Source organism: Triticum dicoccoides, chromosome 4A (genome assembly GCF_002162155.2).
Source record: "Triticum dicoccoides isolate Atlit2015 ecotype Zavitan chromosome 4A, WEW_v2.0, whole genome shotgun sequence".
Lineage (NCBI taxonomy): Eukaryota > Viridiplantae > Streptophyta > Magnoliopsida > Poales > Poaceae > Triticum > Triticum dicoccoides.
Genome location: NC_041386.1, coordinates 751,798,590 through 751,812,047, shown reverse-complemented (window position 1 = coordinate 751,812,047; position 13,458 = coordinate 751,798,590). Strand labels below are relative to the sequence as shown.

Here is a 13,458-nt window from a genome sequence, read left to right as displayed (position 1 = left end):
AGCATGACGAGAAAAAAAAAGTGGTCCACAAAGATGAGCCGTAACGCACTTTCGACACATTAATTAGTAGGAATACGTCATGGAGGGTCGTCACATTATGCGTGGCAATAAAAGCTCAAGCACACAACAAATAGATACTACCAACAATCGTTAAGATTTCCCTACATTTAATGCACGCGATACAACCTAAAGATACGACGCAGCGAGAGCGCATTTACATCGTTATCTCTCACTTTGTGCTCAAATAGATAGATTGTACTCCCTCCGTTCCAAAATAGATGACCCAACTTTGTACTAACTTTAGTACAAAGTTGGGTCATCTATTTTGGAACGGAGGGAGTAGATGCCATCGAGGGGGGTTTGTAAGTTTTGGGAAACCAAAAGATTTTATTTTTATTTTTTGAGAAATTGGGAAACCAAAAAGTGAGAGAGAGAGAGAGTTGAAAAGGGAGGGGGAGTAGAAAAACCATCCATCCATCACCACTCTCTTTCTTGCTCTGCTTCCCCTCTCCTCTGCTCCCCTCCCGGACAGTCAGAAAGAAAGACAGAAAAGCAGAGTCTTTAGCCAGCCAGCGATGACGACCGCGGCGGGGTCGGAGTCGTCGTCCTCCTCCTCGACCCCGGCGGTGCTTCCGGTGGGGTTCCGGTTCCGTCCGACGGACGAGGAGCTGGTGCGGCACTACCTCAAGGCCAAGATCGCGGGGCGGGCGCACCCGGACCTGCTGGCGATCCCGGACGTGGACCTGGCGGCGGTGGAGCCGTGGGACCTGCCGGCCCGCTCCGTCATCAAGTCCGACGACCCCGAGTGGTTCTTCTTCGCCCGCCGCGACCGCCCCAAGTACCCCGGCAAGTCCTCCCGCTCCTGCCGCTCCACCGCCGCCGGCTACTGGAAGGCCACCGGCAAGGACCGCCTCATCCGGGCCCCGGGCCCGGGGGGCTGCAGGGGGAAGGGCGCCCTCATCGGCGTGAAGAAGACTCTCGTGTTCCACCGCGGCCGCGCCCCACGCGGCGCACGCACCCCGTGGATCATGCACGAGTACACCGCCACCGACCCAAACCCCCAATCCCAATCTGCAGGCCCCCAAAATGTAACTTTTCCCCTTCCTCTTATCGTTCTGCTCTGCTTCCACTGATTTGATTTGATTTGATTTCAGCTTGAATAAGTAGAGTAGAGTAATTCTTTCTTTCTTTCTTTCTTTCTTTCTGCCATGCCATGGATGCCAATGTGTTACCTAGCTTGCTTATTGGCAACAAATCAGAAGATAGATACCAAGTTAGGGTTGCAGTCAGTCAGTGAGTCAGGCACATATAACTAAGTGGGACTAGTCAAATCAGATACAGTAGATAGATACTCTGCCTCTTGTAGCATCTCATTCAGCTGCTTGCTTCTCAATTATTTATACTACCTAGTATGGATATGGATATGGATATGAATATGAATATGAATGTGCTCAATTGTTTTTCTCTGCTCTGCTTCCATCTCAACTTTACATAAGTGTTAGCAGTACCAAGCTATTTGCAGCCAGCAGTTAGGATATTTATTATCGGTTGTCAACTTTACATCGAAATGTGTTCCTCTTTATTTCTTTATCTAGGGAGCAAAGGATAACTTAGTCCAACCACATCAGATCCTCTGCCTCTTGTACTGCTCTGCTCCAATTTCAGTTCAACTCATCTATTTTGTTTCTTCACAATTAGAATATTGCATCTCATTCACTTGCTCGTTCCTCTCTTCACTTTTATAAGACGTTGCAGACATTTAGACAGCGTGCAAAACAGCTCAATTTCAGCTGTCTGAAACGACTTATAAAAAAAAGAACGGAGGGAGTACTATGGATATGAATGTGATAGCTAGCTTAAATAGGTACAGTTTGCAGTCTTGACAGGATTTGAACACTAGGATAGGAGGACATAGCATACTTATTGGCAGGATGAATATGAATATGTGTCAAAATATCTTCTTCTTGTTTCCTCAGGGTTGCTCCTTTCTTTCTTCTCTATGATCAATATGAATATGAATGTGCTAGCTAGCTAGCTTAGCAGTACCATTTGCAGCCTCACCCTGTTCTTGGGCCAATTCTGCCATAACAATAGGGTTGGCCATACTTGCAAGACGATGAATATCCATTGTGCAGGCACAGTCAGTCAGTGTACCTCGCTCACTCCTGTACAGGATTCCACTGGAAATTGCTTGTCAACTTGTCATAAACACTATGTATATTCGAATTTTGCCATTACAATAGGACAGTACATGCTTCCAAGATGATAAACTATGTATATATATAACCTGATGCCTCTCCAAATGTCTTCTTGTTAATTTGTTTCTTCAGGATAGCTTTGTTCTGTACCGCCTGTTCAACAAGCAGGACGAAGAGGCCCCGGCGCCCATTTCAGAACCCCCGTCCACGTCGCCTCCAGCCAATCCGCTGCTACAGCAAGCCGACGACACGGCCAGCGCCTCCATGGTGGAAGACAAGGCCTCGCCATCTGATTCGACCCAGCTGACTCCGACCAATGTTACTAATGATCACTCCTCCACGGCCCATCTTCTTGCAGCCACAGCCACCGGCGCCGCAGAGCAGTCAGCGGATCAGGTCAACTGCTTGTTTTCCCTTTCCTGAGTACATTATATTATCTTGAGCCTGTTCTCCTGTCTTTCAGTTGACTGAGAAATGTGTGTGTGTCTTTTCTTATCCATAAATTAAATTGCAGGATGCTTTTATGGCTTCGTTGGAGCAGCTTCCAGACATAGAGCTACAGGCCGAGCATCAGAGATACGATGAATTCCCTATGTTCAATTCCCCGATGCGTCCTTACACGGAGTTCCCTTTCATTGGCAACATGGGTGATGCGCAGCATGACTTCTCCATGTATCAGGACGGTACCATAAATCTGGATGACATCCTGCTCACTCCAGCCTATGACGAAACGGGCGCGTCCAATCCTACAGGCTCATGGACTCCTTATCCTGAAGATCTGTTGGACTCTATGCTAGAATCGGGCAGGAGCGACATAATAAATTCAATTGGCCAAGATATGGGCTCTATGGGGGCAGCACCCTCGGCGCAGCAGCAGCCCACAGCTCCAGTAGAGTTGATGGACCTGCAACAAGGGATTGCGGCAAGGAGGATCCGGCTTGCGTACGCTGTTGACAGGGCATCGGCGTCTCAGCCTATATTAGCTTGTGACTCGGAAAGCGAAGAAGGTGAGGGCGAATCAGCAGGCTGTAGCACAGAAAGTTCATCCAGCAACCATGAGGAGGATGATCATGTCAATGATGCACTTTTCCAAACTATGGTATGTATGGTTCAGACTTACCTTGAGTTATGTTTGAAAAAAGACTGAGAGCAAGTCTACTTATTAGTATTTTGTACTCATCATAATATGTCTGTCTTGCTCAGGCTGGAGATCTGATGCATAACATGGCTCCTGCTCAAGCGCTGCTGGTTTCTCCCGTGGAAGTTGCAGACAAGCTCCAGCATCTATCATTCAGTGGTACGTAATAAATAAGCCTTGTTCAATTTTGAAAGAGAAAGGATGGCTTAGTGCCCGTATGGCGAGCTGTGGCTAAGCTGAGGTGTTTGGTAAATTCGGTGCCATGCAGATAACAGCATATTGGAACAAGAAGAAGATGGCAAGCCGCGTCGTGGAGCCGGTCTGAAGCAGAGGGTGAAGCAGGACTCGGGTCAAAACGGGCACGACCAGGACGGACTCGTGCGCAACAGTGGCTGCGTGCCTGGCCCTGGAGATTCATCTTCAGAAACCGCCGTGCGGAGGTCCCTGTGGGTGGCGCTCCTGGTGATGGCCCCTCTGCTTGTGCTTGTGTTGGTTGGTGTCTGGAGGTGACTGAGCTACCGGCCAGCCGGTGAGAACTAAACTAAACGGTTCCTCCTCATCATCATCGTTCTTCGTTCGTTGGTAGGCTCTCTCTCTCTATATATATATACTTGTGTTGGTGTTGCTGCCCTGGGTGTGATGTATATACTTGACTTGGTGTCTGTCTGTCTGTCTGTGTTAAGTAACTTTAGGGTCTCTCTACCGTACCGTATGGAGTTTGTAATGTAGGCATCCCATTGAGATGAGATGAGATGAGATATTGGAGAGAGAAATGGAGTTACAAACTCTATTGTCTATGCAAGCAAATGAATGAATGGATGATGGAGTTATGTTAGCAACTCCATGACCTACTCCACTCCATATGGGAATGGATGATTGAGTTATGTTAACATATTGAGTTATGTTAGTGCAGTGCAGTGCATCTCAAGTTGAGTTTCTGAATCCTCAAAGCACAGCTAGCACAAGTTTGAAGACAAGAGTGTATCTCAACTTCATTTTGAAAAAAAACAGCTGTTCAGTTTCAGTGATAACTGCAGGCAGGAGTGAGTGATGCTGAATGTTGATCGGATCCAAGCAGAGGTGTATTGCAGTTGCAGGCAGGTTGATTCTTACCGATGTTGACGACGATGGCGCTGGTCGTGGTCGCGGTCTGCATTCAACCTCTTCTCCCGTGCATTACTCTGTTTTTCTTCACTCACTGTATCACAATTTCAACCTCTGGAGCATATTTGGCTGCCTTCACAAAAGGAACTACGGATAAAGGGAAGCTACGGATAGTACCAACTTATTAGCTTGGTAATCTTAGGATTTAAAATCAAAAAGCTTAATGAGACGACACTTAGCAATGCCTCATAATTAAGATGAAATATATGCGTATTTTTTTTAATACTGTACTATGTTGAATGCTTTATAAATATTGTGAAACTCAAACAAAATACAACAAGATGGGTATCAATATTCTTGCCTGAATTTTATAATAATTACCCCATTGTTGTCTATTCTTTATGTCTACCACCAAATTATATATGCTTCAATGATGTTTGAGTAGGTCTTGATAAAGTTCTTGCTACATGCAAATATGTTTAGCCACTGGGACACCAACGTCGCCCCTCGCCTCCCTGACGTCCACCGCCCCAAGGCACACTCTGCCGCACTTGAAGAATGTCACATGAAACATAGCCAAGAAGATGTCGTCAAGGCCGCTAGCGTTCGCTGCAGCTCGTCGGAGCGGCAAAGTCGCCGAGGACGTCGATATGATCATAAGAGCAACTCCAATGGAGCGACTCATTTCGTTCGTCGCTATCTGTTTGGGTCGGCGCGGACATAAAAGGCGGTTCAACGCGCGTCCGCTTTTCGTCCGCGGGCGACCCATTCCCGGCCCATTTTTGAGCCGGATTTGCGTCAGCGCAGACACGCGCCCGCTCGCCTTCTCTTTCCCCGGGCCCGCTCATCGGTGGCATAATGGCCTCCCCCTATCCAACAGCAACCCTCGCATGCCTTCTTCATCGCCGACGCCGCCGCCCATTTTTGCCAGCGACTCTGCCAACTGTCGGCGGCTCCACATCCGCCCAACAACGCCGTCCACTCCCACGTCACCCGCCACCACCGTCTTATCGCCGGAGAGCCAACTGCTTCTACCCCTCACTACACAGCCGCCCCCGACCAAGAAGCCGCCTCGCCGCCCCGCCAGATCCTCATTGGCACGCTCATCGGACGCCGGCCCACTCGTCGGACGCCGGCAGGGCAGCTAGCTGGTCCCTGCACGCCGTGACTCCCTTCGCCGGCCGTGTCCTTCGTCGACGCCCGCAAGCTGTTCGACAGTTTGCCAAGGTACAAAATGGACTCAGCCGACGAGTTCTTTTTTCACAATTTTCTTTGCGACTCCAACGATTCGTCGTCCAACGAAGAGGAGATATTGGTTGCCGTGTTGGTCCATCACCACCTCAACAGCGAGCGGCCATTGTTCGGTGGCTCCATTCCGGGCCACCTTCCGACGTTGAATCGCAACCGAGAGAGCGGGCATTTCCTTCTTTGGAAGGACTACTTTGATACAACAAACCCGTTGTTCAAACATCAAAAATTGCGCCGCCGTTTCCGTATGAGTAGGCATCTTTTCAACCGTATTAGAGAGGGGGTGGTCGCCTAGGATGATTATTTTCAAGTGCAAAGAGGATGTCGTTGGCAAGATTGGTTTCTCCTCTTACTAGAAATGCACTACCGCCATCTGAATGCTTGCATATCCGTATGAGTGAGTCTACATGCCTAGAGTCCATGTATAAGTTCTGCAAGGCTGTTATGGTTGTGTTTGGCCCTGAGTACTTGAGAGAGCCGACTGCTGAAGATACAACCCGTTTGTTGGCGATGAATGCCAGCAGGGGCTTCTCAGGGATGCTTGGTAGCATAGACTGCATGCACCGGGAGTGGAAGAACTGCCCTTCTGCTTGGCAAGGGCAGTATAAGGGCCATGTCAGGGCTTGCACTGTCATACTAGAGTCCGTGGCGTCTCAAAATCTCTGGATCTAGCACACTTTCTTTGGCATGGCCGGATCACACAATGATATCAACGCACTTCAGCGCTCGCCGGTGTTTGCTAGGCTTGCCGAAGGCAACAACCCACCGGTGAACTTTACTGTCAACGTCCACAACTATGACAAAGGATACTACCTGGGTGACGGTATCTATCCTTAGTGGACCACTAATGTCAAGACAATACCCAACCCAGAGAAGAGGAAAAGATTTGCCCAAGAGCAAGAGAGTGCTAGGAAGGATGTCACAATTTCAACCTCTGGAGCATATTTGGCTGCCTTCACAAAAGGAACTACGGATAAAGGGAAGATACGAATAGTAACAACTTATTAGTTTGGTAATTTTAGGATTTAAAAACAAAAACTTAATGAGACGACACTTACCAATGCCTCATAATTAAGATGAAATATATGCGTATTGTTTAATACTGTACTATGTTGAATGCTTTATAAATTATTGCGAAACTCAAACAAAATACAACAAGATGGGTATCAATATTCTTGCCTGAATTTTATAATAATTACCCATTGTTGTTTATTCTTTATGTTTACCACCAAATTATATATGCTTCAATGATGTTTGAGTAGGTCTTGATAAAGTTCTTGCTACATGCAAATATGTTTAGCCACTGGGACACCAACGTCGCCCCTCGCCTCCCTGACGTTCGCCGCCCCAAGGCACACTCTGCCGCACTTGAAGAATGTCACATGAAACATAGCCAAGATGTCGTCGAGGCCGCTAGCGTCGCCCGAGGGGACACGCGTTTGCTGCAGCTCGTTCGAGGGGGGCAGCCGCCGGGTTCAGGTGCGGGTAATGGTCGCCCAAACCCTTACCCGTCTCAATATTTTTCGCCCAAACCCGTACCCGTACCCACACCTCGGGTTACAAAATGTTTCCATACCCGTATCCGGTCGGGTGCGGGTAATACCCTCGTGTAAAAATGCCCATCTCAGCCACCTTTCCTAATTCACATTTCACCATGTATTTTTAGCATTTCCGCATATACACACAATTCAGCATGTATACTTCAAATTTTCAACACATATATACCACATTTCAGCATTTGAGGACATACATATCACGATTTGTTGTGCGATAGAATAAAAATTGGTATTAATTTATAAAATTTGATATTGATAAGCATGAACTAAATGGCACCAAACAATGTCGAATTACATTCATGGATTAGTAGCCTATAAGTGAACTTAGAGAAACACTTTCTTCCTTTTTCCAATAACAAGACAAACTAGAGGGACAAAATTTTCTATAATTTTATTTTGCTGAAGTTACTTATGCATCCCCTACTTTGAAATGATCAAATGAAGAATTCTATAATATGATCAATAAAATCAGAGGCAAAATCATGAGTTTACGAAACAAGATCAACACATTTAAACAAGATCATGCACAAGGATAAGGGGAGGGGATTTTTGGTCAAGGCTAGCAGTTGCATTTTTGTACACGGGTATGCGGATAAGCAGGTATGGGTATTGCCTTCCCGTACCATACCCGTCTTACGCGATGGGTACATTTTTCTCCCATTTAAAAACCCATGGGTATTTATTTTTCCCAAACCCTTACCCTAATAGGGTTTTTACCCGTCGGGTTCGTGGGTTGCGGGTTCCCATTGCCATGTTTAGGCGAAGTCGCCGAGGTCATCGATATGATGATAAAGATACAATAAGTGGACACGCATTAAAATTCTCAATAATTATTCAGCAAACCATACACCGGATCGATTATGAAAAGGAGATACATTGCACAATAACTTTGGAAATCTAAACATGACCATGGTCGCCTATAATAAAATATATGTCCATATATATAATTTATTATGCTTGCACTGTTCCACATTATTAATGTCACCAACCACAACCTTATTCTAAGAGGATGGAATATATAGAATTCAAAACCGTTGATGTAATTTATAGTTTATACTTCTTCATGTATTCACCGAATATGACTTGGTCATAAATGGGCTTATTGTCTTCTGATAAAAGCTCCTTTATCGGCCCATATGGCCTATCAAGATCATCAGTGCTTAGAAAGCATGCAATTGAGATACGTGGCTCTACAGTTGGTCTCAGCACAACTCGATGCTCCACGCTCTTGAACTTCCCGTTTGTAATAATCTGCACAATTGCAAAAGGAACAAATAAGAATTGGATTTCAAACAATCCATCATAGAGATCAATGATGGTGTATGGTATTATGGTGAGTAACAACATACTCCTTCTCTTCCCAAAAATTTGTCTTTCTAAACATTTCAATGGACTACAACATACCGATGTATGTAGACATATTTTAGAGTGTAGATTCACTCATTTGGCTTCGTATGTAGTCACTTGTTGAAATCTCTAGAAAGACAAATATTTGGGAACAGAGGGAGTATATTTTAGTTAAGTATAGTTTAATTTATTAAACATTACTGTTTATGTCAAAAATAATATTGCAAATTTATCACGAATAGAATTATTTTTATGATAATTAAATTATTCTTAGATTTTAAAATTGTGTCAGAACCGTCCTTAAATCTTAAATCACAAATAAAGATCAATTTACAAAAATTGACATGAACAACTAGAATACAAATATGCATGTGATTGGTCCAATATCAATTGGTAATGTCATTTGTTATTAAAATTTCTATATTTACTAATAGTTTAGAGTTTATGCACCATTTTAATATAATAAAATTAAAGACTAGAACTTGAGACAATGAGAGATTGGGGAATATATTGTATTCACTCTTATATATTTTTTGAAACTTATCACTGCACGGTAAAACCGCTATCCAGTCTTATATATTATAGCTCTACTATTAGAAAGGGAAACGTCCAGATTTCACAAAATATACTAGTACCCATAAAATAAGTAATTTTTATATTAGCTTAAATACACATATACGGATAGAATTGTATACTAACAATAACAATAAATAAATAGTTTAATAAAATTAGTGTTTCATATGAGTGAGTGTATAAATATATAATTAATGTATAGCAATTTTGTTCGGTGAAAGTGTGACAGTACCTGCATCATGTCAGCAATATTGGCGAGCAAAGCACCCTTGACAGGAGGAACATCAATCCAAACATCTTGATGAAGAACTTGAAGGCCGCCGACACTATCTTGGAGGAGCAAGGTGAGGAACCCGAGGTCAGTATGCTTGGTCCCACCCATGGTCAAATGTGGCTCGGGACATATCGGGAAATAGTGACACGCCATTGACCTTGCATTGAAGCATCTTGTGCCTGCTAGATAATCACTTGCAAGACCTAAAGCTTCCGAAAATAACTCAGACAACTTCATCACAACTCCATCGTTGCCTTCCATGTACTCCTTCACTTCTTCTCTGTACACTTGCACAATAATGTTATCAAAAATATAATTTTATCTCACCAAAGCACCCTTAACATGCATGGGATAATAACTAACTAAAAAGTTAGTGTGTGAAGTTAATTATGTACTGTATTATATAGTGGAGGGATGACCTGCAGATTTGTGGTATTTCTTGAAAGCTTTCGGGGTCTTGTAGAGTCTTGCAAGATAAGGTATCTCTCCAGTCGGCCGGAGTTGCTGCGCTGAGATCTCCATGAAAGCTGAAGAAGTTAACCTTGCGAGAAAAGTCGCGCGAGTACCACTTTGCTTTCTCCTCCTGAGGAAGCTCATGGAAAGCTCGGACTCCTCTCTGGATTCCCTCCATTACGCCACGAGGAATCCCATGGTTCACCAGCTGAAAGAATCCCCATGACTCTGCCGCGTTCCTTATCTCCTCCACGATCTCCTTTCGGCTCTCCGAGGAATCAGTATCAAACCCGGTGAGATCGATCACGGGGAACTGAAGGCTGCGAATCTTGTGAAGATGCTCGTCGTCTTCTTCTTCTTGAGGGAGGGAATAGCTGAGAAGATCCTCTGGAGGATGTATGAACATGGAGGGAAGCTTGGTGACACCGGCGTCGACGAGGCCTTTGACGCCGGCTTTGCTTTCGTGGAAGGCTTTGATCTCCATCTCACGCTGGCTGTTGTCCACCACAACTGACGATGCCATGGTTGGTTGGTTGGTTAAGGTTTGTTTGTTTAAGCAAGAACAAGTTTGGTTGCAGGTGGTAACTTTAGATTGCTCTGTTGCTCTGCTCTATTTATACTCACATGGAATAGGAATTTATTTATTCATTTGGGAGGATTAATGAGTTCAAGATAAGATGAGTGAGACCTGTGTTGACCAAACACAGTGTTGAAAAGGGACGGCTCTGTTAATTTCTACAGCTTCTGCCACAATCTTCTCTACAATTTTTCTTTTACTTCTAGACGAACTTAACCATCATCTTTCAGGACTATGCAAAAAAATTCTTGGGTGAAAGGAGATGAACATCATCATCATATTGACGAACCCTGCTGCCCGTTTCGTCTGATTTTCAAACAAGGGTACCTTGTAGTATTCAACAACACTGTTACTAATAATTTCTACACCTACAACTGATGCCTTGGTTTGTTTGTTTGTTTGTTTGTTTGTTTGTTTGTTTGTTTGTTTAAGCAATAACAAGTTTGCTTGCAGGTGGTAACTTTAGATTGCTCTATTTATATATACGCGGAATAGGAACAGGTTTTGATTTGTCTACCAGTTTATTTGAGAGAATTGATTAATGTTTTGAAGATAGATGAGTGGGACTTGTTGTTTACAAAGTTGTGTGTTTGAAACGGACGGCTCTGTCAATTTCTACCTACACCTACTCCCGCCCCAACAATCTGTGTGCAATTTTACTTCTCTTTTTCAACAATCTGTGTCTGCCGTCGCTATTTGGAGAAGAACAGAGATGACAGTACATCTAGAGTGTTTGTGACAGTTCAAATGATCAATGTGTACTGCATGTTGCGTACAAAGTGATTGACAGGGAGGCACAGGGTGCGCCAGTTAGAAGATGAGGATGGCGTCAGGGTGATGGATATACTGTCGAAAGCTGGAGCTAAATTTGGCCAGGTGTTTAATTTGTTATAGTCAGGTTGCTCTGCTCCCAATCACTTGGAAGTTTTATGAATGTCCCCATATTGATTCCATCTTCTGTCCGGCTCAGAGGATGAAGATGAGGAACACGAAGCAAACCTAGTAGATCAGACCATCCTCACTGCATCATCCGGTGTCCTTTTTTCTACTACGTACATTTTCAGTTTCATTGAGGTAATTGTTACTGCTATTAGCACAATTTGTTGTGTCGCGATTTCCAAGTTCCTTGCATCTAGCATGTCAAAGTTCATTCTTTCATCCTCGACATAAAAAAATCATAGTTTGTGTGATATGCCAATGATATCAATGATAATCAATACCGTTTACTTATTCACAAAGCAGTTAAGCTGATAGACCAAGCTGGTAGCAGTGTGGTAAGCAAAACATCAACTTTGTGGTAGCATGCATGTTTTGGGTAATCAATTTAGCTGCTGTGCTATATAAATGGAAAGTGAAAAATCTTGATAAGGTAAACCCAGGCGCATGATTGTATACCTGATCTGATATGCTTTTAGACTGTACCTGGGTACTAAACCCAACTTAAGTATACCCGAGTATACTCAAGCGTGCGCATAATATGCGCGATGGATAGCTCATGGTTTGTTCCTGTACCCTTCTAGCTAAATGGATAGCTCACGGTTCTGTGTACCAGAATATGTATAAATTTTCTAAGGGGTACCCTTTTTCACTCTGGAAAAGCAACACAAGTGCTCAACATCCTTCATACATAACCCTGAACACTCATGGTCTGTGTTGTTATGTCATACATAACCCTGAACATCTTGAGAGAATTACAGAAAAAGGCTTTCTCCCTGCTTTATAAATAAAGCAACGATCATCAACACGGCGGTACAAACGCACGCCCCCACACACGCACACACCCAATGCATGATACATAGACGCTGAGCGCAACGACACCACCCCTATCTACGAAGAGATGAAGCCGCGAACTGTGGACTCCAAGGCGTTGCCTTCAGGAAGGAAACGACACCGGAGCGCCGCCACCACCCGACCCGAGGGTCAGAGTTTCCCCTGGAGCAACATAACGGGCAATGAGAGCTGCGACGACGCCTTTAAGAAGGGAACGGGCTTTGCCGCCGCCGGTCCATCCGAGGATAGAACAGGTTTTCACCCCGGTCAGCACTCACCGCCACCGAACGCCACACCCCGGCCACCACGGCGCCCACACGGCCATGGCAGCCGGGCAGCACCCAGCCACGGGCTCTGCCCATGAGCACCGGGCTACCACCACCAGAGTCGCCGCCCCGGCATCCAAGACCAAAAACGCCACCTCACCTGAGACCCGTCGCTACACCAACCAAAGAGATGAGCGGAAAGGCTCAGACTTTCGCACCCCTGAGCGGCCCCCAGCACCGAGACCCAATAGGCATGCCAAAACTGGCCACCATCGCCCGTCCTGCAGCACCGGGCGCGAGATGAGCGCGGTCCTGCAGCCGGGCATGAGACGAGCTCGGGCCCGCGGCACCGAGCGCGAGACGTGCGATGGACAACAGCTGGGAGCAGGCCAACCCTACGAGGCAAGTAGAGCCCGGACGACGAGGAGATGAAGCAAGGTCGAAACAGCCTAACCGCAGACGAGCAGACGCCGGAGAAGCGGCCGCCGCCGCGGTTAAATCTGTCGGCCACCGTGTTGCCGCCGCGCCATCGGAAGGTCACCACACGGACCTCCCCGCGCCACCGCCCACGACCAGAGCACCAGCCACGCCCGGCCGCTACCCCAACCCGCGCCGCCTGCCGAAAAAGTCACGTCAAATCCGGTCGGCACGCCCCCATCTTCACCAGCTCTAGCCCATGACCGGCCCCGACAGAGAGGAGAGGGCCACTGAGCCGGAGCCCGTAGAAAAGGGGTCCACCAGAACCGCCCGATGCAGCCCGTTACCAGACCCGATCCACCGCCGCGTCCACGGGCACGCAGCCGCCGCGCCGCCGCCAGAGCAGGCCGCCCCGCACCGGCCAGCCCCGAGCGGCGGAGAGAGGGGCCCCGCCGCCAGCCACCGCGAGGGGCTTTGCCCCGGCGGCGAGGAAGGGTGTGGAGGAGGAGAGGAGGGGGGAGCCGCGCCGCCGCCCGA

The 13,458-nt window shown here is 46.3% G+C and overlaps 2 protein-coding genes across 2 annotated transcripts; one reads left to right on the top strand and one right to left on the bottom strand.

Annotated features, from left to right (window-relative positions):
* Positions 1–478: 478 nt before the first annotated feature.
* Positions 479–4,220, top strand: LOC119288466 (NAC domain-containing protein 62-like). Its single transcript, XM_037568084.1, has 5 exons — positions 479–1,088; positions 2,331–2,594; positions 2,713–3,297; positions 3,402–3,495; positions 3,605–4,220. The coding sequence occupies exons 1-5, from the start codon at positions 576–578 to the stop codon at positions 3,844–3,846; spliced, it is 1,698 nt and encodes a 565-aa protein (XP_037423981.1). The 5' UTR covers positions 479–575; the 3' UTR covers positions 3,847–4,220.
* Positions 4,221–8,058: 3,838 nt separating this feature from the next.
* Positions 8,059–10,464, bottom strand: LOC119290057 (1-aminocyclopropane-1-carboxylate oxidase homolog 1-like). The gene is made up of 3 exons (XM_037569180.1): positions 9,858–10,464; positions 9,397–9,718; positions 8,059–8,495 (listed from the first exon to the last, which is right to left on the bottom strand). The coding sequence occupies exons 1-3, from the start codon at positions 10,412–10,414 to the stop codon at positions 8,289–8,291; spliced, it is 1,086 nt and encodes a 361-aa protein (XP_037425077.1). The 5' UTR covers positions 10,415–10,464; the 3' UTR covers positions 8,059–8,288.
* Between the last annotated feature and the right edge of the window lie 2,994 nt (positions 10,465–13,458).

Excerpts from the sequence above, each read along its gene's own strand:
- LOC119288466 (XM_037568084.1), top strand. The coding sequence starts at position 576 with ATGACGACCGCGGCGGGGTCGGAGTCGTCGTCCTCCTCCTCGACCCCG. Across the intron at positions 3,298-3,401 it reads ATGCACTTTTCCAAACTATG|GCTGGAGATCTGATGCATAA; the intron begins GTATGTATGGTT and ends TGTCTTGCTCAG. Across the intron at positions 3,496-3,604 it reads CCAGCATCTATCATTCAGTG|ATAACAGCATATTGGAACAA; the intron begins GTACGTAATAAA and ends GGTGCCATGCAG.
- LOC119290057 (XM_037569180.1), bottom strand. The coding sequence starts at position 10,414 with ATGGCATCGTCAGTTGTGGTGGACAACAGCCAGCGTGAGATGGAGATC. Across the intron at positions 9,719-9,857 it reads GAAATACCACAAATCTGCAG|AGAAGAAGTGAAGGAGTACA; the intron begins GTCATCCCTCCA and ends GCAAGTGTACAG. Across the intron at positions 8,496-9,396 it reads ATATTGCTGACATGATGCAG|ATTATTACAAACGGGAAGTT; the intron begins GTACTGTCACAC and ends GCAATTGTGCAG.